The following is a 22,017-nucleotide window of genomic DNA, read 5'->3' as shown; positions in this document are numbered from 1 at the left end:
TCAGAAAGCTCCAAATTACAGGAAGGCCTTCTTCTATAGAGTGAACCTTGATGACTAAAATTTCATACATTTAGGCTGAATTGCTCCATTTCAAAAACTTGCTGCCCAAGGTACATTCCTCCAGAGTGCCACATGCCCATTTTCTCCTCACTTCCACGTATCCCTTGCTCTAATTCAAGGGGGGCACAGGCACAGTACATACACATGTGTCCACCCAGTGTAGAGCAAGGGATACCTGGGTGTAGGGAGATAGTGGAAGTGTGATGCTGTAGAGGAAAGTACACCGAATCAGCAAGGTTTTTAAAAAGAAGAAAGTTGGCCTTGGGTAGCCATTTAAAGGAAAAGTATACCTCCAGAATGAATACTTAACCAACAGATAGTTTATATCATATTAAGTGGCCCATTAAAGAATCTTTCCAAACTGGAATATATATATATATGAGTGAATATTGCCCTTTTACATCTTTTACCTTGAGCCACCATTTAGTGATGGGCTGTGTGCTCCCTTGGCTGATATAGGCTAACATGTAGGTATCCTTAGTCAGTTATAGTTTATTTAGATAAAGTAGTGTTTTATATTTGAGCCATTTTATGTGATATCTTTGTATAAAGCCCTGCATTGTACAGGGGTATAGTTTTAAGCCATACCTAACAAATTGCTACCTCTAGCGTTTTAGGCTTTTATTCTACTTCCTTCCTTTTCTTACAATAGTAGTCAATATACTGAAATTTGGTGTTTCTAAAAAAAAAAAAGACTGTTTAGGAAGTACACAGAGGTCATGTGATTTATAGTAAATAAGCAAAGAGATAAGATAAGCAATTTACATTCTGCACTGCACTGCTTAAACCTAATTTTAGCAATTTGCCTTTATTTCCCATTCTTAACACCCACAGAAAGTACAGAAATTGTTTTGTTCCTTTTTTAAGAATTTCTATTGCCTCTTATTATCTCTTATCATGAAATTGGTGTTTTGCATGTTTATTTGCACAATGTATACTTAAAGGTAATGTATTCAGGCTTCCTGTAATATCAAAACAATATCTTTTTTTCTAATCATTTCACGAGAAACAAGAGCCAGAAGCAGTTCAACACTACTGCACTATATATTGGTAAAGGTAAAAGTTCTACACAACTTCAGCTCCAGGCATATTAAGTTTATGGCCCCCAAAATGCTTTAGGGGCGCTATGTATTTTGCAACAATGTTATATAACTATGACCAGTCATTTTGATCAAACTTCTCCTTTTAAATGGGTTCTCCCTCTTTTTTTGTGCAGTGAAAGATGTACTTCATTCATATTCAGTGGTTTTAAAGTAATTTGTAGATGGCATTGCTATCTGGCTGTTTATATTCATGACACTTCTAGTTCTGACTCCTGATAGATGATGTGGCAGAAGGCAGCTGAGGAAAACTGACTTCTGCTGTATTGCTACAAAAGTCAGAAGCAGAGAACAGAGGGATTAACAAATAGCAAATACTATTAAGAAGAAATTATAAAACCTTTGAAAACATGTAATAAATGTATAATGAATAGAATGCAAGAAAAAAGACATTTGTGTGTGGACTTCCCGTACACCTTCCAGTGTACCACTAGTGTCTGTCACCACTGCAGCTGAGAGATTGAATAGACTGCAGACATTTTGCATAGAAAAATGAATTGTTATTCTTGTAATATATTATTCATTTCCTTTTAAGCGTTCCATTATGGGACAAGATTTGCATTTCCCTATAGAAAAAAGACTGTAACTGCCTGTTTTACTTTCACTTTTTCTTTAAACAATTTACTGGATTTTTGCTCATGGTTAATATGTGACGTGCTGACTCTGCCTCATTTGCTTTGTATGTTGTGTTACTGGAAAACTACACCCTCAAACAATGCAGGTCTCTATAAAAATATAGTGCATAAATCAGCTCAAATGTAAACCAAAGGGCACAAAGACATGTAAGGTTAAATCAGCCAATTAATGGACAGAGCTCTGTTTTTTGTTCTCATATTTTCTATGAGGGAGAGCGCACAGACCATTACAAAATGGTGGCTCAATGTAAAAGGACATTATTTACTGATAAATATATATATACCACAGTGTGGTAAGATTCTTTAATTGGCCACTTAATAAAATATCTGTCAATATCTGTATTGATCTAAGGATCTGTTGGTTAAGTATTCACTCTGGGGGTATAGTTTTCATTAATTTATTTTGTGTTAATTTTTCTACTATTAGAAAGTAACATCTAATTGGTCACGATATAGGGGTTTATACAATAAAAGGTACACATATGGCACACACAGGCAGCATAGGGCAGGCAGAGTTTGGCACACAGGCAGCATAGGGCAGGCAGAGTATGGCACACAGGCAGCATAGGGCAGGCAGAGTATGGCACACACAGGCAGCATAGGGCAGGCAGAGTATGGCACACACAGGCAGCATAGGGCAGGCAGAGTATGGCACGCACAGGCAGCATAGGGCAGGGAGAGTTTGGCACACAGGCAGTATAGGGAAGGCAGAATATGGCACACACATACAGCATAGGGCAAGCAGAGTATGGCACACAGGCAGCATATTGCAGGCAGAGTATGGCACACACAGGCAGCATAGGGCAGGCAGAGTATTGCACACAGCAAGATAGCAGCTCCCAGTCAGAATAGCACTCAATAGTAAGAAATCCAAGTCCGGCTTGGGACACCTACAGTTACATGGGAGCAGGAGAAACAATAGGTTACCTGAAAACAGTTCTAATGTGTAGTTCTGGCTCCTTTTGAAAGCTCAGACTCAGGCACAATGCTCTAAGATGGCGCCTACAAACCAATATTACAACTAAACAAATACATTTGTTGATTCAAGAATAACATTTTAAATGGTAGAGTGGATTATTTGCTATGTAAACAGTGTAATTTATAAATAAAAAGTACACCATAAAATTCATGACAGTATCCCTTTAAGCAATGTCCACCAGTTAGTAGTGGTCTAAATATTGAGTATATACATGTCATCTGCGTACACACATCATGTACATGAGCCATAAATAACCTGTAAAATATATTGATGTGACTGTCTATAATAAAAGGAAACAAGATACCCCATTGAAAATGTGAAGATATAGGTTTTGCAGGCTTTTTGCAGCCTGCCTTGGAGTTCCATATAAATATATATGAGATAATTTATTTTACTATTCTTTTTATTGTTTTAATTCTAAACAAATATATTGTAATGTGCACTTGAATATTATCTAACTGTCCCAGTGGCCCCCAAACCCCCCAAGGAGCCCCTGCTATGGCACCATACACCCCCAAGGGCCGCCCACCCAACCCCCTACCCCAAGCATGCATACAATAAAGTTACTTTGCGACGTGACGGGGAAGGGAGATCAGCAGCCCAGAGGATCATCAGCAGGAATCGGGTCTGTGCCGCTGGGGCCCACCAGGTTTTTTTCTGGTGCCCCAAGTAAATCACAATAAGTATGTAATCCAGTTTTGGTGCAATACCAGTTTTAGTGCAGTACCAGGGCTCTTATTTGCTTTCAACCGGCCTATTTCCTACTATTTTCCTACTTCCTTCATATTCATATTTATTCACCCCTGAATTTATAACCCATATAGGAGAGAGTTCAGCTATAAAATGATCAGAGAGGGAGTTTAATAGAAAAACATGTTTGGGAGGAATAGAGGATAAGGTGATTTCCTTTCCTCTTGGGAATTGAATTATTGCCTTAGGTAGACCAGAGTTCAGCCAGTCACAATACACAGATTTTATCTTATGTCCTAATATAGACTATGCTTAGGGAAGTCAGTCTGTTCAAAGGGATGTTATTATTTACCAAAGCTATCCAGTGAAAAACAGTAGGAGGTGAGGAAGAGTTACACTCCATAACAATCCGCTTCTTTGCATACATTATTAAAATAGTATCTAGTAGAATTAAGTCTAAAACTGGACTTTTCTTGAAATGTTTTCAAGAAAACTCAGAAAAGTCCAGCTGTTTTAGACTTAATTCTACTAGATACTGTATATCATGACCTGGATGAATGAGAATCTACATAAACATTATTAAAATATATATCAATTTCACTCTGCCCTAGATGGTAATGTGTCTTTTACCTGATTCAATAACAAGCTAATGGAATTCATTAGAAAAGGAAGTGCTAAAGTTTGAGAGATGTGTCCTGCAATCTTAACGCAAGAAGACCATATATGTGTACAAGTCCATACCATATGAAAGAAAGTACCAGGGGATTAATTGCACCTTGGGCAGATCTTTGGTATGTAGCAGTTTATCGTATCTCACCTGTTGGGGGTAAGGTAAGTTCTATAAAGGGATCTAAAATTGTATCATCTTATTCCTGACACTCATTACTGAATAATAAATTGTTTCTAGGATGTCCTTTCAAGTATCAGTAGTTAAGGAAGGGAGATCCCTGACCTATCCCTTATTAAGTAATGAGTAAATTTGTGAAAGAGGTTTACATAAACCTGGTGAGTAAATCCACTGCTCCAGTCGCTGTGGAAACATGTATAATGGCAGGGGCACACCAAGCAGATCCCCTTCTTTCCTCTGCCTGTGTTTTATATATTCTCTGACCTGAATTTTGATGGGTAATAGAAAATGTAAGTCACCAGGCAACTGAATGTTTACATCCATGGAACCAGGGATAAAGACGGTATAGCCTTGCTAGTAATTTGATGGATAGTCTTGCATAAAGGAAGAGAGTTAAGCCTTTCCAGAACCTCTGTTTCACTTATTGGTACAGGTATGGGACCCGTTATCCAGAATGTGCGGGACCTGGTGTTTTCCGGATAAGGGGTATTTCCGCAATTCGGATCTCATACCTTAAGTCTGCTAATAAAATTATTTAAACAGTAATTAAACCTAATAGGATTGTTTTGGCTCCGATAAGGATTAATTATCTTAGTTGGGATCAAGTACAAGGTACTGTTTTATTATTACAGAGAAAAAGGAAATCATTTTTAAAAATGTAAATTATTTGCTTATAATGGAGTCTATGGGAGATGGCTTTTCCGTAATTCGGAACTTTCTGGATAATGTGTTTCTGGATAAGGGGTGTGATACCTGTACATCAAGTATGTAAACATTGGGCAAAATTCTGTACATATCTGACTAAAGTATATTATTTGTGATTACAAATATAAAAGGAAATGGTTTTCATTCACAGCCATGTTAAAGCCACCCCCCACACACACACAAACACACACACACTTTAAAAACTGCAAAGCACCTAGAAACCCAGTCATATGTTTTTGATTAGTAATCCTAGTTAAACATAACATTATGCTATGCTTCTACTTAACAGAGTACACAGCACAGGTTGCTGCAGTTCCTCACCAGCAGTAAAGTACAACCTACTGATCAGGAAGTAACAAAAATAAATAATGGATTCCCGCTATTCAGATAAGTGAGGTAAAAGGTGGTGCAGAGAATATATCAGTGGATGGATCATTTTTCACATATGGGCACTGTGTTGTTAAATAACAGTTTCTAACATTTGCTCCATTTCTGTTAACCAAAAGCATCCAATCTGATGAATGTTTTCAGTGGACCTGTAAAGCTAGAAAGTAAGTATCTTTTACTTTTAACTGAACTCCAGGTTTGCAGCCTGGAGCTTAGCTTGCCTGGATTTTCAGCTGACATTGTACAGTAGTCACATGCAGCTGTTACAGATAGAAGGTTAAATGTAAAGTGATAGCACAGCATTGTCAGGGTCTAAATTGGCACAGTCAGCAGGATGTTCCCCTAGCACAAAGGGGCCAGTCAGCAAACTCCCTGGTGAGAGGACATTCATTCTGCATAGGAAAAATAACTATCTGTAATGATTTGCTCTATTTTTTTAGGGTGAAGACACACTGAGCTATTAGAAGCAGCTACTTTTTCATGGCTACTAAACCCCAGAAAATACCCCGCCATAGACAATACTGAGAATTGCCTCTTCTAAGGGCTGTGGCACACGGGGAGATTAGTCGCCCGCGACAAATCTCCCTTGTCGCGGGCCACTAATCTCCCTGAAATGCCATCCACTGGCGAGAATGTAAATCGCCAGTGGGATGGCATATGTGGCGCCACGATTTCCCTAAAACCCTGGATGTTGCCTTGAGAGGAAACTTCCGCGATTGCAATCCACGTATGCAATCCCACTGGAGATTTACATTCTCGCCGGTGGGATGGCATTTCGTTTGCCAGAGCCCTAAAACACATATAGGGACAATTCTCAGTAAATGATCAGCATTGTCTAATTTAGTAGCCACGACAAGTAGCTGCTACTAGTAGCTCTGTGTGTTTTCACCCCTAATTTTTCAGTTGGGCCCCTCAAGCAGTCACAGGGTCTTTTATCTCTGAAATTACTTAGCTGTTCTGGTTAGTGTTTTGCTTACAGCAAACATAAAATTACCTATAGGTTACACTTTTTATTTTTTACTGTATTGTGTGTGTTGACACACAGTACAAAAAAGTTGTGCAAATTAATGAAAAAATCAGCGAAAATACGCAAGGTACGAAAACTTAGAAAAAATACATTTTTTTTTGTATTAGGAGCCGATCGTACTTAAATAAAATAGGTCCCTATATTTTAGACGTGCAGACTTTGTCGGTATAAGGGCATCTCTTCAATGTATCAACTGGGAAAGGCTTTTCACAGGGTTGAACAGAAAAGAAAAATGTAATATCTTTAAAATTATGCTTAACAAGTATACAGGTCAGTATATTCCCCTTATAAACAAGGAAAGGAATCACAATGCCAAACCTTTATGGTTGCATAAAAGTGTTAGTGGTGAAGGTTGGTAATAAAAAAACATGCTTTTAAAGCATTCAAATTAGCTGGGACAGCGGAAACTTGCATCAGGTACAAGGAAGCAAATAAAGCATGCAAAAAATCAGGCAAGCTAAAATAGAGATGGAAAGGGATATTGCAGTTGGTATTGCTGTTGGTATATATGGTTTATGTATGTGAGTGTATAGATAGGTCAGTATAGGTAAGTTTGAACTTGGTGGAGAGAGCACAAAAATATGGCACTAAGTGCAAATGAAATGTGACATTCTGACAGCACTGAATGGGTTAAATACAATCCATCCATGACTATCCAACTGCTTGTCAGCGCGCACACAAGGTGTATTTTGGGCAGAAAATCATACTTTCTGTGAATGAAATGTATCCCATATGCCCACTTGCAGGTTGATGCTATTACTGTAACTACTTACTTCCATGGGAAGTATTGGAAAGGATTGACTGTCATGAAGAAGTCCAAATCAGATAAAGATTGAGAACTGTACTGTTTTGATTGGGATAATAGATTGCCAAAGCATCAGTGCAGTAACCCATAGCAACCAATAAGCAGTTAGCTTTCATTAGTGCATCTTGCACTGTTGAAATAATAAAACAAACTGTGTGACTAGTCACCATATTGTGATAGATTTGGAAATCTGCCACTGATCTAATTGAGGTGTAAATAATGTATTCTATTACAAATGAAACCACTAAGACCCTTGAAGGGGGTGGTTTATTATAACTTGTTATTTGGCACTTAAAAAAATCAATACTTATCTATCTGCAATACTGCAATCTATCCTGCAGTTTCAAATGTGCCCAGCAGGGACCTTTGAAGAAGAATTAGATATCAGGGGATCTCCTGTTAAACCCAACGTGTTGCCAAATTACTGCTGGGATTTTTTTAAAGTGGCCAAACTTCAGTAAAATCCCCGTGTCCTATTAACGTGCTGCAATCTGTGAATCACATAATTTCACTTTCCGATGTTATGCCCCATTAAGTACATTTGCTGGAGGAAAGTTAAGTTCTTTAGGGGGAACATCAGAGGTACTTTTACACTGCACAGAGTCATACATGGCATTACCAAAAGCAGCAGAGGAGAACTACAGCTTCTATTAGGCTTTGCCAGCCGTACTGGAACTGGCATGTTTATTAAGATAGAAGGATCTGTCGGTTAGTCCTAGAATCTGTCCTCCACCTGCAAATTCCCTAAGCAGCTTTATCTAAAGTCCCTGATTGAAAGTGAGGTTTAATGAGCTTTAAGGAACGTTATATCTGCATACCAAATCCTAATCATGGGGAAATCCCAGTCACTGGGCAGTAATATAACAAAGACATTCTGTGTTTTGCATAACAAAGGCAAAACAATCCAAGCACCCAAACCCAAAGTCTGATGCCAAATTTCAGTACTGTATAGGGTGCACTAAGCTGTTAATATGTTACTACAGATTTTGTTTACAATATTTTAATATGGACAGATATGTATGACTATAAGTAAGTGGGCACTACAGCAGAATCTATACCACTATATAGCCCAACACCAAAAGCCACCAGAAAGATTATAGGGTTCATCACAGCCCTGGATGCAAGTACAAGAGCAATAAGGGACACAAAACTCCTTCTTGGTCATGGGGTTTGCAGTATTTAGGGGAGTTTTGGCACCAAATGCCGCCCCAATGTGGCCTAAGGGATGCTGCACCTACTCTCTTAAGGGTATATTTATTATACTGTGTAAGCCAACATTCGATATTCGGTGTATGTATAGTGGATCGACGAAGTGACCAATATCACAAAAAACCTTGGATATTGGTCGTCTTGCCAATCGGGCAGGGTAAAATATTTTGATCGGGCACTGTTGAAGCGCCTGAGCATAAGCATACGTTAAGGGCTGAATCGTCAAATAGGGGTAGAATTCTTATTGTTTTTGCCAATGGTCGCAGGAAGGTTGATAACTGTAACGTGTATGGCCACCTTAACTTGTAGGTGACCATTAAAATCTAATTGCTTATTAAATGCTATATGCAACATCACAGCTGATTTTGGCTTACACACTATAATATATATGCCCCTTGTGTCAGGGGGGCACATCCAGCACCGGATTTCTAAATGACGCGCCCCGAGGCCGCCCCCATTTGGCGCCCCCTACCCGCCGTGCGAGCGCGCATGCGCAAACCACCTCCTCCTCCCCTGCCGCCGCGCTAATGCGCATGCGCCAAAGTTAAAACTCCCATACAGAGCAGTGGGGAGAGGTCCCCATTGCTCCGTATGGGAGCAAAATTTTGAAATTTGCGTGCGGCGGGGCAGCATGCCGCCCCTATGTTTATGCCGCCCTAGGCCCGGGCCTGGGCACATCACTAGTGCAGAGCGCACAATAGTATAGTCAAAGTATTCCATGATGTTTTTGGTTTACTACTTTTATTCCCACACAAGAATTACGGACAGATAACCTTCGGCAAATGGCAATTAAGTTATTTCACCTAAGCAAGGTACCTGAAACTATTATCGTTATAAAAATAATAACTATTAAATTCATACAATCTCATTTCATCCCAACAATAATGCACAAAGGGGCTTATGTTTTTTTTAAAGCAAATGCAAACTGCAATTAGGATTGCCACCTGGAGGTTATTATACTGGCCTGACCAGTTAAAATACTGCAATATCCCAATGTTAACTGGGTAGAGAGATGAAAATTTAGGAAGACCTGTATTTCTTTCCAGTGGGAAAGCCTTACTACAATGCACAAAAGAGTGCAAAATTCCATGTTTCACCCACAATGCAACGTTATTCCCCAGAATCCCAGTGTAATCTTGCTGCTTATGACGCAATTTTTGCAGCCTTTTGGGGAACATTGCGCGAAAGTTGCATTGTTTGTAAACCCCTCGTTTCTGGAAGTTGCTGAAATAAAACAAAATGGCATTAGCATCAATCATTAGGTGCAAGTCGGTTGTGTGTGTGGGTTAAGGTGCAAAATGCAAATGGCTCCCCGGACGTTGAGCTCTTATGTATTTAGCATAATATCAATAGTCTGTCAGACGAAGGTATATTTAACGCATATAAATGCCGAGTATGATGTGGGGAACTAATGTGTATTTTTGCCCGAATCCCCCCAGTGTGTCCCAGGAATGGTGAGTGTGCTGAGAGGAATGTACATGGAGTAGCTGCGCACGTCTGAAAAAAGGGAATTTCTGAGCCTTGTACATATTTCTGCGCTCTTCCTTTTATTGTACCACAGAACTGGCTCCGTCAGGTTCATTGTGTTCCTATACTGACTTATTCTTGGAATTTCCCAGAGTACATAATAGTTCACAAGTAGGAAACTGAGCTCGGCTCCACCCAGAAAAAACCCCGGCTGTATATGTAAAAGTAGCCTGCTGGGGGAGGGAGCTGCCAGATCGCTACCAGAAGTCGCTCTGATCGGATGGGATTAGTATAGAGGAGGCTACAGCTACAGAACTTCACTATCGCAACTGGGATTCTACAGTGTCTTCTAAGCTATTTTGCGGGGAAGCTCAACAACCGGCCGCCGCCATGTCTGTGCCTTTTCACGATTACCAAGGGAATATGATGGAGGGAGAAGCTAGGGATCTCCGGAAGGACAAACTGCTGCAGGACGATCGCATTGATAGCGGCCTGGACTCCCTGAAGGAGGAGGAATACACGGCTATCATTACTGACCTCAGCAACATGAGAATGGAGGGCCCGCCGGACACATCGAACTATGAGCCGGAGCCATGGAAGAAAGAGGTCAACGAAGATGGAGACACGTAAGTGATAGAGAATGGGTTCGTTATATGGCTGGGGATTGTGCTCAGTATCTACTGATATTGTATAGGGGCGATGAACCTTAGTATTAGTACATCTAAAACCATTACATCTGCCTTGCACAGTGTATATACTGATAAAGGGATAGTACTCTATAGTGCTGCACTAATATATATATATATATAACAGGGACACCTAGGTTTGGGGCAGTGTTTAGTGTAGGATATGTAGATATTTACTAATGCATGACTTCTTTATGGTGAATGCACAGTTAGGTGCATGGGGCAGGCTACACTGCATAACACTGCAATTTATTGTGCAGCTTTTTCATGCAACCATAAACATGCAGTATTAGTAAGTTGTGCAAATAGTTAAAAACCCTTGTGCTTTTAATGCTTTTTTTATATCATGCATTGGTATTTGCAAGCATGCAGCAACGCCGGGCAGCTGTTAGATGGCTTGGTGCATGTTTGTTCTTGGTAGGGGAATTTTTTTGTTGGTGCAGAAGAGACGCCATATCTGTCTGGGTTTTCCCTTCTTCGTGTGAGCTGGAGGGAGGGGGGGTGGGAGGACACCTTGTTCTCTGACTTGCTGCCTCAGAGGGGTGGGGGCTGGCAGGCACCCAGGGGCAGGACTCTGGCTTTGGAAAGTCCCTGGCCAGTAGCCAGGAACACAACTGCACACACACACACTCTCACACTCACAGCAGAAAGCGGAAAACAACAGACAGATCTAGAGAAGAAAAAATCCCCAGACTTACACAATTGCATAGTTGGCTGGGGGAGGGGGAAGTACACACTTGTGTCACCACTGACTAGTATTGCAGCTCACCGACATGCCGCTATGATGAAATAGGTTCATTATGAATTATTATTTCCTATTGCTTGGCAGTTTCTAAATTTATGAAGTTTTATTCACCTCGATCTTTCCCACACACTGAACCTTAACACCACTTCACTTACTGGTTCCCAAAGGGGAGGGGGGGGTACATTTTCTACTTCTGAATGATGAAATAGTAAATACAGAAATGACATTTTGTAATAAGATGCTAAGATTGGAAAGCTAGTTTGTCATTTCCCATAAACCTGCTAGTTCATCTTTTCTTTTTTTATGGTTAAATGACACAAATTTGCTTCTCTATTTTAACATGTCCTTTTTATGTTCCCTTCTAGGTTTCTCCATTTGGCAATTATCCATGAAGAGAAAACCCTGGTGAAGGAGGCAATCCAACGTTCATACAGGGACCATTTTTACCTGAACAAGCAGAATAATCTGCACCAGGTAATTTACTTTTTATTTTTTTTCTAAACCTTGTAAAAACTTTATTTCTAGATTAGCTTGTCATGTGCCACCATTGTCGGTTAGGGCAGGGCTGTCCAACTGGAGGCCCGTGGGCCGGATGTGGCCCTCCAAAGGAATTTTAACATATAAAGTATAATAGAGGGCCAGTTTGTGGAATAATTGACCTATGACATGTAAGTTGGCCAGCACTTAAAATATTAATAGTCAGTGCACTCATAGCATGTTCATGAGGGATAGAATATAGTACAAGCTTATTCTGCAAGTTCAATTTTGTGTTTAATGAGAATGAATTTACTGATTTTTCTTTTTTTTTTTAATGTCTTTTCTGCAGACAGCACTACATCTGGCAGTAATCACCGAACAACAAGACATCAGCCAGTCACTTCTCCAGGCTGGTTGTGATCCAGAAATCCAAGACTTCTGTGGCAACACCGCCTTGCACATTGCCTGCAAGCAGGGCTCGCTTCGGGGAGTTGGGGTCATTTTCCAGTATTGTGAGAAACAACTGCCAGCACTTCTGCAATCTGTGAACTATGATGGTATGTATCAAACTTAATCTATAAACCTTTAGACGTGTGTTGTTGTGCTACTTGGCAAATTAGAATTAGAACTGCCTTGCTAATATCTTTCTTTCCGATGCAGGTCACACGTGCCTCCACCTGGCATCGATCCATGGCTATCTTGCAATTGTGGAAAATCTCATTAATAAGGGGGCTGATATAAATGCCCAGGTCAGTATTCCCCCTACTTCACTTGGCTACATACTGATGTTTCTTCCTGCCATGTCTATTGGATTCAATTTTGCCTCTAGATCTAAGAGAAATTTCTGTTTCCCTCACCACAGGAGCCTTGCAATGGTCGCACTGTGCTGCATATGGCCGTGGACCTGCAGAACTACGACCTGATGAAACTGCTGCTTAAGCACGGAGCAGATGTAAACAGAGTCACGTACCAAGGCTACTCTCCGTGCCAGCTCACATGGGGCAGAAATAACATGCTGATTCAACAACAGCTGGTTGAAGTGACACACAAGAATTTGCAGTACCTTCCAGAGAGTGAAGAGGAAGACAGTTCTGACTCCGAATATGAATATAATGATGATGAGGTGAGACCTAGAGACGAGTTCATCATAGTAATGGCATGGGAATGAATGGCAGTTAAACCAGTTTCAAGCACATGTAATAATTAGCCTAATGTTAAAGAATTTTTAATAATCTGTTGGGTTGTGCAGGCCCTAGCAGTTTGGGCAGCTAAAATAAAATAAAGCATTTAGGGTGAGGCAGGGATGAGATTTGGCAGGGGCTACGGAGACTGATAAAACCATAAACCCATCCATTTTTAGATTAGTGATCATCTTCTTCCTTTTAAGTTAGAAAAAAGTGGGTTCAGTAGCAACCCCTGAGTTATGTTTTGGTCCAACATGTAACTCTCTTGCAATAAAGTTGTCGCTTAATAAGGTTTATGTATAACAATTTTTGGCTCTAAATAGTTTTCTTTCTCTCTTTTGTCTAACAGCTTATGTATGACGACTGCATCATAGGGGGGAGGCCGCTGCATTAGACTGCTGTGTGTGAACTAAAAAAAAGAAACTATAAGGACAGACTCTCATTACTAGAGGACAGCACTGGAGCCAGTGACTTCGGGGTAGAAAAGGATCCTCTGAAAGTTGAGGCGTGGAGGTGCTTGTGCTGTTCCATGGTGACCGATGTTCTACACGAGAAGCTTCCTGTGTTACATATCCTGCCGCATCAAGACCACAGCTATGAATTAAAGAGCTTATTCCTTGAGCAGATAAAGAGAGGATGCTGCAGAAGGAACTCTAATCTGTCATTAACATCATTGTGAGGCAGGGCGACCAATACCATGATACTGACAATGCCCTTCAATGCCAACATGAAATAAATGGCTCATAAATACACTGTGTTGAGGACCTGACTAATTATAGCCAGAGAGCAGATTGTTAAAATAAACTACACACTGTATATAGTGTAAATAAAGTACAGAGATTATTTTTATATGCAAAGTTTATATTTTATATAAAAAAAAGAAAAGAAAAAAAATAAATAAATAATTGTTTCCAAATCTACTCTGCAGATTATTTTTTTTTCCTGCTCCCATCCAAGACTCAAAGAACAGAAAACTTGATATCTTTACTAGGATAATAGGCTCAAAGTAAAATCTTGTGGAATAAAAATAAGATCTACTGAGCAAGGCCCACTTTACCTCTTATAAATGTGCAACCTCCTGCCTGTAGGAGTTGCAGTACTTTCTAGGCCTTTTTTAAGATGTAGCACCCCACCCCCACCCTTTGGAGGTCTTTGCATTGGTCAGGGCTGCCTTAGCTACTTCCAAGGTTAAAGCTATTGAAAAACACTGGTATTTTTAATTCATTGTTCCAAAAATATCAAGCACATAAGATCTAAAAACTCTCTCCTAATCTCAACCAACTTGACCTTTAACCTTTCAGGTGTATCTAAGAATCAAATAGGCATTCCCCCAATTATACCTGGCCTTACCCTACCGCTGCTTCAAGCCCACTTAAGGGTGCCAGCCCCAAGTTTGGGAATCACTATTCTATATGATATTTGGAAGGGAATCTCTTTTAGCGTAGAAAGAGTTGTCTCACCTTAATGTTGCTGGATAAACTTCAGTATAATCCTGGATAATCCTATATATTATCAAGGCCAAAAGCATTTGGAGACAGTATTCCAGAAACATAAGTCTTGAATGCTCTGTGTGGGTCTTAATGGCACTCCTCTGTGTATCCTGTGTTATTCAAAAAACATAAGGGATGGAACCTCAAGCAATACTATCTGGTAACAGGTTCCTAAAGTCTACAGGGCCAGTGGTTCTTGGGATGACATCTCAATATCTTTAAATAGCCTTTGGCAATGGTTCCCAAATTGTAGGGCTGGCTTCTATAGGCTGACCCAATCCTTGGCTGCAGGGAACCCAGCCTAAAGGCCAATTAGGGTAAGACTTGGATAGCTATTGATCTTCTACACACACCCTAAAAGACCAGATTGAAGGTCACTTGAGAGATTTAGGTGAACGTTTATTTGCTGCCTTAGATGTTATTGAAACTGAATGAAGTAATGTTTTCCAATACCTGTCACTTTATTATGTGCCATGATCCATTGCTGGATTTCAAATGGGGACTAGAACCAGAAAATTCTGAAACCACTACAAAAATGCAGTGAAAGTGTTTTGGAGTGAACACATCTAGGGTTATATTTATTAACACAGAAGACAAACATAACTGCTGATGTTGCCCAAGGCAACCAATCAGCACTTAGATTTGAACAGTCACATACAAGTTAGAAAACAAAAACAAAGATCTGATTGGTTGCTATTACCACCTATGATGTTTTTTTCCCAATAAATACAACATCTAATGTGCTTGATATTCTTGGAACTATGGAACAATGACTGAAATTCCAATGTTTTTCAAGATCTTTAACCTTAGTATGAGCTAAAGCAGTCCTGACTATTGCATAATTCTCCAAGGGGCTGAGAATCCTCCCTTCTAATGTTCAATTGCTGATTAATATTGGCAAGGAAAAGTTCCATGGATCTCTTCCATAATTGGTAACAGCAAGCAGTGTCGGACTGAGATGCCAGGGGCCCACCAGAAAACCTTGGACCATAGGCCCACTCTCTAATCCCTCAACCTCTTTATTATCCAAGTCTCTTTTCTCTATCCTTCCATTTATTTTTCCCATACATAAATAGGGAATGACCATGCAATTGGCCAAATAGATAGAAGCAAGAGGGCCCACTGACACCTGGGCCCACCGGGAGTTTTCCTGGTATCCTAGTGGGCCAGTCTGACACTGATAGGAAGATGAATAATGTAGCACCAGTAGGTAGGATTCTCACAGAAGAACTGTATCTGTAATTAAATTTAGAACTCGGGGGTGTAAATGCTAGTAAGGGGAGTGTTTAACCCTACCGTACCCATGTATAACATGAACCTGGATTGATCAGCAGAGTGCATACTTTTTTTTCTGAAGGCTACATAGAAGAAGAGGACAAGACAGGGACCAATGTCGCACAGGGAGCTTTTCAGCTGGCAGATTTTAGATTACCTCCAACGGCTCCCATGGGTACCACAAAGGAAAAACTGCAGAGGCCAAAACACCTTTCCTCAAATGTAGTTACATTCTATGTATCTGTCTTTAGTAGTTATTGCACAACTGCAGTATCCGCCATAGGCATCATGTTTTCTGTTCAAATGAATCTAGAGAAGCTGTCAGCAGGCAGGGACATTGTGCCTCACCTGGTACAAGAAGGCAAAATGTTATAGGCCTTACAGTCTAAAGTCATTCATGGACTTAGTTCACTCTGAGCTCACTAGGGTTGCCACCAGTATTCTACTGGCATAGCCATTAAACATGGCGTTCAAGCTGATGTTATTAAAGGGAAGAAAGATTTTAGATAGATAAATGATTGATATAGATGATAGATTTCTCCATTGGAATACCATTTTCCTTCAGGAATCTGAACATTGTGTATGATGTATATGCCCCATCCAAAATAGATCACACCTTTTCTCTCAGTCTTAAAATGATTCTCAGTGATACTGGCTGTAAAATATTTCCTGCCATGTTTCATAGCTGACCTGCTCCACCACATTCCTCAGAGAGTGTTCAGCTTCCCGACTCCCTGCCTGTAGTCTTCTACTTCATTTCTGACACACACACACAACCTTCCAGTACTTTCCCAAATCTCACAGTTCAACAAATAGAATGAGTGTTTACTTATATCTGGATAGGGCGGAGTTATTGTTCAAAATTTACCTTATTTGGGAAGGTGTCTGGGTCCAAAACAATGTTCCTTATAAGTTCCTATTTATTGTAAGTGTAAAGACTATTTGTACTATTTGTACATTGAATATACAGAACAGTGGGTGTTTCACAGCTTGTTGTGTGCTGTCTCATCAGAACTTGTTTGCACACAATGGTTCTAGAGTGGGAACGTCAGAACTGGAGAATTAAGACTCTTTCTTTGTGTTGACATCTGTTTTAATCTATTTTCAGAAAACCCAGCATACCAAGAATTCTGGATAATAGTTCCTATCAGTGGCCTAACTGCTGGACCATGGACCCTGGTACAAAAAAGGAACCGGCCCCTCTGCCCCCAGTCTGGCTCTCTGCCAATGGGTGTGCCATGCACTCGCTTTCACCTTTGGGCATCAGCGGACATGCACGGTGACTCCAGCAGGAGAGCGCAGTGACTTCGGGGGGCCCTACCATGGGGGGGGGGGGGTGAGCCTGGGTGCATCCACTGCTCCCCCAGTAGTTACACCACTGGTCCCTATACCTTTACCATATACCAAACAATGCAAACTTTCCATTAAATTCTTTCATGTCTAGGCCACATTACTACAGCCCATACAGTCATACTGCTTAAACTTCTATATGGATTATAAAGGGATTACCTCAAAATTCTATAAACTGTCAATTAATAGAGGTCATCCCAAATAGTCTGTGCAAATATGTGCAAGCATGGGGAACAGACTTACAAAGTCGAATACTAGTAGAAAAACCGACAAAGATTTGCAAAAGTTCCCCTAGTATTAGTATTAAAGAGACTGCCACTGTTCACCCAATTAAGAAAGACAGCATCCTCCCCAGGGGCATCATCAACTTGCTTGTGAAGGTGCACAGAACAGGGAGATTACATGCAGACATGGTGGTTATGCCCTGGGGTGAAGGATTTTTGGGTTGCAACTTTTCAATTAGCTACAAAGGTCCTGTATACTTCCTGGGATCCAGAGCTAGCCCTGGGTTTTCTTCATTCATGAAAATTCCCCTCTCACACAGGTTTTTAGTGGGTGTTTGCCCTGCCTTCAGCTAGTAAGCAATCTCTGAAGATTTGTACTATTTGCATTATAAATTGGTTACATTCTCATTGTGCTTGCATTCTATTTCTTAGCCAGTTATAGTTAAAACTATTTTGCCTTTTTAGCTGGGAGAAAAAAAAAACTGCAGGAGGTTAGAAGAATTTAAGGTATGTGGAATACCCCGCCAAACAAATTAGGTCAATCTCTGTGAGGGCACCAGGTACATAAAAGGAGTTGCACACATCTTCCTGTAACACTACATTCCTGGTCAGACTTACTAGGTAGCATTACTAGGGTAGGGACCGACAAAGTATGAGTGATAAACAATGCTTCTCAGACTAATCTATCATTATCAGAACATGTCTTGAAGCCAGGATAACTTGCCTTTCCTCTGTCTGTGCTACATACGGGTATGGTGAGTGGCAGAGGTTGGGTGAAAAGTGAAGCAATTTCAACAGAGTGGGACAAATATATTACCTTTATACATACATACAAACTATGAGCACATTCCTTGATACATTATGTTCAACTTGCATAGCAGCCCTGGGCCTTCTGACAGAAAACTCTACGCACTACCATGTCAGAGCCACACAGGGCTGAAGAATTAGGCTTCTCTTTTCACAAAAGATGCAGCAAAACTGGATAAACATTATCATTGTAAAGGAAAACCCCTTTACCAAAGGAGAAGAAACCATTTTTTTTGCATAACTGGAACTATATTTTTAAACAAGGGGAATAAAGAACTATATACATCATGAATAAATATAGGGTTCAGATATAAGTAGTATTTTATTGTTGGCTGAGAGACAAAACAAAAGACTGCTGCTGCCTAGACATAGCCACATAGCTAATAAAAGACCAATGTGCCATACTTTAAAAAGGAAGCAGTAGGTGGAAGAATCTTATAATAACCGAGTGGATCCTGCCTCAAAACTCAAACAACAAAGCAGATTCCATTGATTCAATGCTAGGGTGTTTTATCCATATAAACATGCCAATTGTATTTTAGTAGTAACTACTAAAGGCAATGATTGGTGAAGCTTCCATATACTGTATAATCAACTAGCTGAAGCCAGTTAGTCAAAATCAATCCGACACCCTGCTCCCACTAGCTGCAATGATTCCATAGGAATACAAGGTACTTTTTTTTATTAAAAGCCTTTTTATCCCCAGAACTGTCCTGGAATTTCATTGGAATAAAAGGTATTTTTCTATCTAAGACTTTTTGCATCAGGAATTGTCCTAAACAGTTTTCAAGCAGTTTGTTTGTGTGACTGCAAGTGTTAAACAGAAGCATTTCCTGATTTCAAGGGAAGCAGTGCCCAAAGCCAAGTACAGATATGGGACCCGTTATCCAGAATGCTCAGGACCTGGGGTTTTCCCAATAGGATTGTTTTGGCTCCAATAAGGATTAATTATATCTTAGTTGGGATCAAGTACAAGGTACTGTTTGTTTTATTATTCCAGAGAAAAAGGAAATCATTTTTAAAAATGTAAATTATTTGATTAAAATGGAGTCTATGGGAGATTGCCTTTCCGTAATTCGGAACTTTCTGGATAATGGTTTTCCGGATAAGGGGTCCGATACCTGTACTCTACCCTATAAACACACTTACAAATACACAGGAAGCTATTATTAACATGAATTATTGGCTACTAGCAAGCCAACATGATAGCCAATGCACACATTTATGTATAAATACATCTGACGCATATATTATTATTAAGGCCAAATCTTTAAAACTCATTTACCCTGCAGTCTGAATTATAAATAAATGGGATTGTGTGACTACAGATTACCAAGCTTCCCCACCAACTTCATGGTCCATATTATTAGACCAAACTCTGCCTTTTTGTATTGTCTAATTACTTGCACATTTCACCCTGCTATAACATTGGCATGTTTTAGGCTGATGCCACACGTGGCATTTTTACGCTGCGTATTTTCTAATTCTCTCGGCGGCTGAAAAACGCCTGATATCATCATCCATAGAAATAGCTTGAAAAGACGCGAAGCAAACCACACAATGCGGAAAAACGCTAGAAAACCCCTTAACACGGATTTTTCAAGCGTAGGCCGAAATACGCCAGTACTTGCAAAGCAAGCTATTCCTATGTATATGCAAAGGCAGCTGCCAGCCCCAGCGGAAATATGCGGCGTTTTTTGCTATTTCACACTATTAGCACCATGGCAACGGGATTTGCTTACGTCACCAGTACTAGGCTGAAAAACGCCATGTGTGGCTTGTGCGCCGTTTTTTGAGGCCGAGAAAAAACGCACCGTAAAAACGCCACGTGTGGCATCAGCCTTAGAGTTCCATAATACAGAGGAACGGTACTCTGATTCCTCAAGTACAGTAAAAACCTAAAGATTTTAATATTTAACTCTGAGCTGATACTTAAGATGTCCATACAGGTATCTGACTCAGAAAGCCACATGGCATTGTACTGCATATAGCCCAAAGTGCTACTTGCCTGCTCTACTGGCAGATGAAATGTTCAGCTCTGACTGACTGATACCATTGCATGATAAGCTGCTGAAACTACCATACATACCCATGGTATAAACTGCCTGCGTTTCCCTAATAAACCTAAAAATGCAAAGCCAACTTAAGCATTGAAACAGTTATGGTTCCACTGACCTAAGAGTCAGTTTTTATACTATTGCATGGTCAACCTTAAAAAAAAAAAATAACATTGTTAGCTTTGTGGGGCAAGGCAGTACCATGCAGAATAATGTCTATATGATATAAACAGTAACTCCACTAAGAACAATACATGGCTGAATGCATGTGTATTTGCCATAGAAACCAAAGAGTTCCAGGCCTAGGGCAGCAATCGGAGGAGAGATGAGGCAACTGGAAATACTGACATTTTGAAATTGTATTTCTGAATTGCCTTGCAAAGCTTATTATTCAGTACAAGGCTGTGTATCTATAAGGCAGGAATGGGCGATGAAAAATATTTGGATGACATATACTGCAAAGGTATCATCTTCCATGTGGTAATGTCTTCTTCAATGGCCTAGGGCAGCACAAACTATAAATACACCCCTAGCTGAATGATATGAATCCACCAGGCTGCAGCATTCCCAGTATCATCTAGAACATAGATTCCACCTCCCTCTTGTATTATGGGGGGACTCAGTGCAAGTTACGTGTAGCCACATTCCTACCACAGTGGCATAAATACTTGCCTGTCTTCAGGCCCTGAGCAATGTTCCACGCTTTCCACACTGTACTGACTCCCTGAGTGCCCCTGAACTCCCCCCTAATGCAGTGTTATAAACTGACTGTAATGTTCCTGTGATTCCTTAAAGGGATACTGTCATGATTTGCATGGTATACTTTTTATTTCTAAATCACACTGTTTACATAGCAAATAATTCACTTTACCATTTAAAATGTTATTCTTGAACCAACAAATGTATTTTAACTGTAATATTGGTTTATAGGCGCCATCTCAGTGCATTGTGCCTGTGTCTGAGCTTTCAGAAGGAGCCAGCGCTACACATTAGAACTGCTTTCAGGTAACCTATTGTTTCTCTTACGCCCATGTAACTGAAGGAGTCCCAAGCTGGTCTTGGATTTCTTACTATTGAGTGCTATTCTGATATCTACTGGGAGCTGCTATCTTGCTACCTTCCCATTGTTCTGCTGATCGGCTGCTGGGAGGGGGGGGATATCACTCCAACTTGCAGCTCAGCAGTAAAGTGTGACTGAAGTTTATCAGAAGTCACAGGTCACATGGCTGTGTTACCCTGGGAAATGTGAAATTTTAAAATTAAACATGAAAAAATCTGTTTGCATTTTTGAAAAACGAATTTCAATGCATGATTTTGCTGGAAAAGCTCTATTAACTGATGCATTAAAAACATTCCCATGACAGTATTCCTTTAAGCCTGAAAAGCAATAAATTATTTAAATAATAAAAATCAATAAAAACTGCTTTTATTAATAAGTGATAAAAAGTTAAAATGTTGGTCCCAACTCATTGCTCTACTGGAAATTGTTAGATAGGTTAGCATCGTATGATGCACAGGGCACTCAGTAGTATATTCCAGCATAATTGCAGCCACACCCTAAGTTGCTTCCACTACAATTGTGCCTGATGCATCAAAACAGAAGCAACTGCATTTTGAAGTTGTGTCTAGCATTTTCAGAGTGGGGTTGCCATTGCCAGAATGTGTGCACAAGACAGGGCTTACATTTGATTCACTGAGAGCAAATCTGGTGAGCCTATTGCTGCAAGCTGCTGTGTGTACCCTGGAGCTACTGTAAGGTCCAGGGTGGCAGTTGCTCCAGGGTTTTCTGGTGTCAGTAGACAAAGTTGTGC

General features: G+C 40.2%; 1 protein-coding gene across 1 annotated transcript; it reads left to right on the top strand.

Annotated features, from left to right (window-relative positions):
- Positions 1 to 10,181: 10,181 nt before the first annotated feature.
- Positions 10,182 to 13,919, top strand: nfkbia (NFKB inhibitor alpha). Its single transcript, NM_001004851.1, has 6 exons — positions 10,182 to 10,537; positions 11,708 to 11,816; positions 12,169 to 12,376; positions 12,480 to 12,568; positions 12,682 to 12,942; positions 13,353 to 13,919. The coding sequence occupies exons 1-6, from the start codon at positions 10,302 to 10,304 to the stop codon at positions 13,395 to 13,397; spliced, it is 948 nt and encodes a 315-aa protein (NP_001004851.1). The 5' UTR covers positions 10,182 to 10,301; the 3' UTR covers positions 13,398 to 13,919.
- Positions 13,920 to 22,017: the final 8,098 nt, after the last annotated feature.

The sequence above is a fragment of the Xenopus tropicalis genome, chromosome 8 (assembly GCF_000004195.4).
Source record: "Xenopus tropicalis strain Nigerian chromosome 8, UCB_Xtro_10.0, whole genome shotgun sequence".
In the NCBI taxonomy this organism is placed as follows: domain Eukaryota; kingdom Metazoa; phylum Chordata; class Amphibia; order Anura; family Pipidae; genus Xenopus; species Xenopus tropicalis.
The sequence above is the reverse complement of the archived record's forward strand: the minus strand, read 5'-3'. Positions and strand labels throughout refer to the sequence as shown.